This window comes from Charadrius vociferus, unplaced genomic scaffold (assembly GCF_000708025.1).
Source record: "Charadrius vociferus isolate BGI_N301 unplaced genomic scaffold, ASM70802v2 scaffold600, whole genome shotgun sequence".
Lineage (NCBI taxonomy): Eukaryota > Metazoa > Chordata > Aves > Charadriiformes > Charadriidae > Charadrius > Charadrius vociferus.
This window is the reverse complement of record NW_009646404.1, coordinates 1,928,240-1,934,004: the sequence shown is the minus strand read 5'-3', so window position 1 is coordinate 1,934,004 and position 5,765 is coordinate 1,928,240. Positions and strand designations below refer to the sequence as shown.

General features: G+C 43.0%; 1 protein-coding gene across 1 annotated transcript in view; it reads right to left on the bottom strand.

Annotated features, from left to right (window-relative positions):
- Positions 1-245: 245 nt before the first annotated feature.
- KDM8 (lysine (K)-specific demethylase 8) overlaps positions 246-5,765 on the bottom strand; it is a 7,011-nt gene continuing 1,491 nt past the window's right edge. The window contains exons 4-9 of the mRNA XM_009895264.1: positions 5,488-5,657; positions 4,564-4,696; positions 3,629-3,670; positions 2,704-2,853; positions 511-603; positions 246-410 (exon numbers count right to left, since the gene is read on the bottom strand). Of these exons, the coding sequence (XP_009893566.1) occupies positions 246-410; positions 511-603; positions 2,704-2,853; positions 3,629-3,670; positions 4,564-4,696; positions 5,488-5,657 (753 nt within the window). The remainder of the gene's footprint in view (positions 411-510; positions 604-2,703; positions 2,854-3,628; positions 3,671-4,563; positions 4,697-5,487; positions 5,658-5,765) is intronic.

Genomic DNA, 5,765 nt, shown 5'->3' with positions numbered 1-5,765 from the left:
ATATGAGAAACATCCACAAAAATAAAGTGGCTGTAGCATCTTCTTTCCATTTACCCATCCAGATTCTTTCACCATTCCGAAGCAAGAGTTTGTTGGGTTTGTTTTTTTTTTTTTAATCCACCTCTAACCTCTAGATACGGAAGAACATTCTCATGCTTAAAAAAGAATTCTCTTGTGAGAAGATGCCAGATGCTACTTTTTCCGATTTTTAATTCTTACTGCAATGCCAACGGAGCTTATGCATGCTATGACCACCAGTAACTGACAGAGAAGCTGATATCAAGTGATCGTACATAGTGCCAATATCTAACTGGAATAAACAGAACCTGTCCAGGCATCAGAATACAGGACTGAAATGCAGCCTTTTGGAAATTGGGAAATTTAAGTAAGTCAGGATCTTCCACATCAACCTATAAAAAAACCCAAAACAATCATCAGTAGAATGTCTTTACTCAAATATAATTTGATAAAGTAACATTACTGATATTAGAATTTCAGGTAACTATTTACCTGACTAGTGTTGTGAAGAATTTGGCTTTCATGTGGGTACAGGTTTTCTGATTCTTGTGGTGAATATAGTCGGATATACTTTCTTCCAAATACCTGCATATATTACAACAAATGTTTTCCATCTGTCATTAACCTGCACATTACTGGAAACTGTGGGCCATAGCTGGCATTAATTGTAAAATATGCAAGATTACAAGAAACATTGTTATCTTTGTTAGTAATAAACAGACACTGCTATAATAAAAAGTTGTAACAAATCAGACTATTGGAATTCAAGTACCTGTTCCCTTGAAGCAGGTAAGAATTTGAAATACCAGGAAATGTCTTTAGCCAAATTACTTTAAATTCAAAGTGTAAGGCACCCAATTTATACAACGTTATTTGGGCTCTACATAGCTAAGAAGTAATTAGAAGAACTGAGAATAAGGAGGTTGAGTCTTCAGTGCAGTTCATATCATCACGCAGAGGTACCCACACAGAGTGACTGCTAAGCTTCCATATACTCCTTTAGCTTATTTTTGTGTCATCATTAAATCAGTTATTTCATCAGAGTGCTTAACTGAAAGACCAGAATTCATAAGGCAAGTGGACTCACTGACCCAAACACTACACTCAACTGCAAGTCGTCGGTGCCTAGAACGAAGGGGCGGAATAAACGAGTCAAAGCTGATTTCTGCGCTGACACCAGTGGAATGCCCACAGAAGGCACAGGGTGAAGATCCATGCTGCTTGTGCCAAGATTCAAGATTTCCTCAAGGGCCAGGCATTTGTTTGGAACTATCACATTAAAGGGTAAGTCAGTACTCTGACTAACCACAGTGCCCTGGACTGGCACTATGCTACCGAACTATTCCTACCAAGTGGCTTTTCCCCTGTCTTAACATCTCTTCCCATATGATAAGATACCAGGAAATTCTATTAACACCCAAGCTGTGATTCTAGATGTTTTGGGTTTGTTGTGTCGAGGACAGCACATAAGTGTATTCTAAATGCCAGACAAGTATCAATGTATTCCTGCCCTGTCCCACTTCGTGACTTGTAGTTGTGCCTTCCTGTTCTCCACAGCCACAGTTTAAATGGTATCAAGGTCCAGGGCAGTTTTAATTGAAAACTGCCAGATCACCTACTGTTCAAATTACAAAGAGTTTTTAAAACACTGGCAGGTTCTCTCACATTCTTCAGGCAGAAGAATACAAGTTCTGAAATGTATTAAGGGAACTATCTTTTCCCCGTCCAACAACTCCTGTAATGGACTTCCACCCCCAAAAAATCCCCTCAAGCTTTACATAGTGTGTAGTTCGCTTTCAGAATGCAGGGGATGTGCGTGGCGGGGGTGTGTGTGTGTGTGAGAAGCAGGTTAGCAGGGAAAAGAAATACAACATGTACATAATTGTGCAGCAGTTGTAAAACCCCACTTTAGGAAGGCTCGAGTTAAGCCTCAGTTCCAAATGAAAGCACAGGTTAGCAAGGTGCAACTGTTTGGGACAGAGTAACTAAGGCTCCACCCATAAATAAGCACAAGTAGAAAGTATTCAATGTCATGATCCTGCTGGAAAATGTTTGAAAGTGTAAGCTGTATTTTTTTTTTTTTTTAACAGAGTCTGATGAGATGGAGGAAGAAACAGCAATCTCCTTCCAGTAAGCAAAAAGCCCCTCAGTGTGTTACTCTGCACTAAAAGTCATCACCAAGAAGTCTACCAACAATAACTCACTTAGCAGCAATGAAGTCACGGTGCAAATATTACTTCATCTGACTCTCAATGCATGCATGAGTAGATATTTTACTGGGTAACCTGAAGTGGGTTAAAGTATGCACCTAAGTCCACCCCAAAAATCTTGCTGGTCCAGAAAAGGAAGTTCCTTGGCAGACTGTGACAGGATCCAGGCTCTTCCTGACTCTATTACAAATTCCTTGTGTGACCTTGGAAAAGTGGCTTCTTGTGATTTCCATTTATCATCTGTAAAATGAGGGTAAGTAATGGTCTATCTCAATGAGGAGCACTTGTGGCCTACAAGATTACATTATCAAGTTGCAGTAGTGACAAATGCAATAGAATGGCAAAATAATACCTGCATATTCTCTATCATTCAATTGTTCATCGTCTGCTACCCTTGTCTCTAACACTTATACCCCATAACCATTTTTTCTAGCTATAGCATTAATGGCATTTGTAGAATAAGTAGAGTACAGACCTGGGCTAAAAAATTTTGCTGGGGATCCTGATGAAGAGGTGAGATAGTGCCTTCTGGACCAAACCAAGCATTAATGGTGATGTCATCTTCTTCCCCTTCCCCCAGGCAGCAGTAGTCAGGGATACTGATATCTTCTTTCAATTCTGGGATCTACTCCCATAAGGAAATAAACATAAAAAAAAGGTAAGCGCTGACTTGCCAAAGGTATGCAATTCATAGAACAGAGGAACAAGGCCTGACACAAAGAAAGCAAATGACCTGCTTGTCCAGCAAAGGCAGGATAGAAGTAGCTGAACTGATGGGAATCTGCAGGAACTGTCCTCACACTTTCTGTCCTAGCAAGCAGATTCTGTTGGAAGGAGAGCTGGGAGAAAGAGCAGGGTTTCTCATTCTTCAGAGACCCTTTGCTTTAGCAGAAACCAGAGAAACCCACAAGAACAAGTGGGTTTGCTGTTCATGAAAAAGGAGCAGCTGATCTTTTAAACAGTAAGCTTGCTTCTCTGTGAGATTCCTTTTTAAGTCTCCCACCTACCTAATCTCTGGTTAACTGGAATGACATTTCAGAATATGGTGAACATATCACCACTGAAGATTGTTTCCAGTCCAAATCTCTTCTCTGACTTATATATTCTTTGGGGAAATGCTGCTTTCCAGGTGATATCCCTGGAAGTATATGCTACATTGTACAGCAACAGCACTAAGACTGAAAGTCTTCACCCCTGAGAGGGTTTCTTTTCCATGCTCTGCAGCCAAACAGAACAAACCCCTCCCTCTGTTCCTTCAAATTGTGGGAACAGAAACTGAAGAAATACTCTGGCTTCTCTGTATGCGCTTCCATCTAGTAGAGTTGACATCCTCAGAGATGACTTGTGCTACAAAGGGAACACTTGACTGCAGAAAGATAAAAACATTCACTCAGTTTTACCTGATCAAAAAGCTGGTGCTGGGCAAGGTATCCTGTACTGTTCTGAAATTACAGCAGAGAAAGAAAAAGCATAGTCATATATAGGGTACGACTTCTCAGTCAGTTAACTGGCTTATAGGTGAGCAGAATTTACTTATAGGTAACATCCATTTCCAATGTCCGATTTCAGAGTACGAGAACTGTTTCAACAGTTGACTAGTATAGGGGGTCTTCTGAAATAGTAACTTACAGCTACACTGAAATTCTAAGAGTGCAGACATATCCCCACAATCAACAAATTATCTAGCTGAAGTTACTGGAAGAAGCCTAGCTATAATCCTACGGAGTCTTGACAGTTCTGTTGTCAATCCTGTGACAATGGCTCTGCATCTTTATGGCTAGACCCTGCTGGTACACAGACTAGTTCACCTTCACTCCCTCTAAGTATCTCAATATCCTATTCCAGGCTGCACCACAGACCATGTGCAACGGCACTTGGTCCTTCCTGAGATGAGGGCTTCAGATCCTCAGCTATGAAAGTAAAAGAACATTCCACTGCTAAACAACTTTTTATTTTTTTACCTGGTGGCACGTGAATTTGGATCTTGATCCTAGATGTCACTAAGCAGTTTAATTACCAAGAGGAACAAAACTGCTGGCTGAAGATCCCTTATCCTTAGACTCCACCATTCAGGCTTTTGCTGCAGAAAGTATCTATTCATCAAATGCCAGCTACTGTACTTTTCATTATATACAAAAATCAAACCTAGCTATTGTTGCAGTAAGTATTTGTAGCTTCTTATCTTGAAATTATGTCACACCTTTTAATTCAGAGTTGTGCTTACAGCATACCTCCTCCCTTGACATCACCTCTAGGCATGTTTGTTCTTAGCAGAAGTTCTGTACCAGTAACACCCTGCTGTATTTGGAGATGAAACAAAAGGAGAGTAACAGACCTCATTCACAATGTACTGGTTGATGAAGTCACCGACAGTCATAAGCTGCTGAGACCATTCCTCATCTGTGTATCGGGTTCCCAGTTCCACGGGGACTGTGCGGCACCCTGCGACTTGACAAAAATAGTCCACACTGAAATAAAGAAAGTTCCATTACCCTTTTATACTGCTCTTCTTACTAATCTTGAATGTAAGGCAATCAGTCTGTTAAAGTAACAAAACTCTACTGCGGTAAGTTTCTTCTCTCTCAAACCAACCAACCAGAGACAAAAGGCAGCAGAAAAAGATGCAAGCAGCAAGGCACACAAGCAGCACAATGTTATTACTCACTACTGAAGGGCCATGTCTGAAACTCAACACTCAAACAGGACACTGAACAAACATCAATGCTTGTACTTGTGAATGAAAAAGCCAATCCTCCTTCCTTACGCATCTCTGAAATTCATCCTCCATTGCGCTAATTATCACCAAGTTCTGAGATGTAAAAATCACTGATCTATGTCTGACACAGACCCACTTGAGATGTAAGCGGCTCCCTGGGACCTTGCTAGTTTCCAGCTGAGCCACACAGGGCATCTGCAACTTGCCTGAGCACTCCCCGGCACAGCCCCGGGAGGCTGTGCTGAGGGCTGCCGGCCAGTGCTGGCTCTCCCTGGTGCACCGGGGCACTCACCGTGCAATGCTCTGGATGGTTTGCTGCAGCACTCACCGTGCAATGCTCTGGATGGTCTGCTGCACTTCCCTCATCTATGGAGCAACTTCTACAGAGCAAAGACAACCTCACAGCAGGACGGTGCTGCAACAAGTCAGTCCGAATGGTACCTGTCTTCTGTGAAGGTCTCTACTGCTCTACCGAGCACCAAGATACCCGACACAGATGATCCTCACCCTTACTAGGACAGGGAAGAAACTCTTATTTCTCACCTCCACTTCTTCATACATGGCCAGTGGTCAATAATCCCCTCTAAGACCACAGGCTTCTGTGGAATGAGGTAGTTGTCTCTGAAGTGCTCCAGCGAAGGGCAGCGGAGGTGTGGAAGTGCATCTTCTGGCTGCACGTCAGGGACAGGAGGAGGGGGCTCAATCCGGACCCTCTGGAACAGAGACGTCCTCCTTCAACAGCTGCCAGCGAAGTCCTCCGCGGCTGCCCCCCCCCCCCCCCCCCGCGGCGGCCCCCCGGCCCCCCCCCCGCGGGGGGGGGG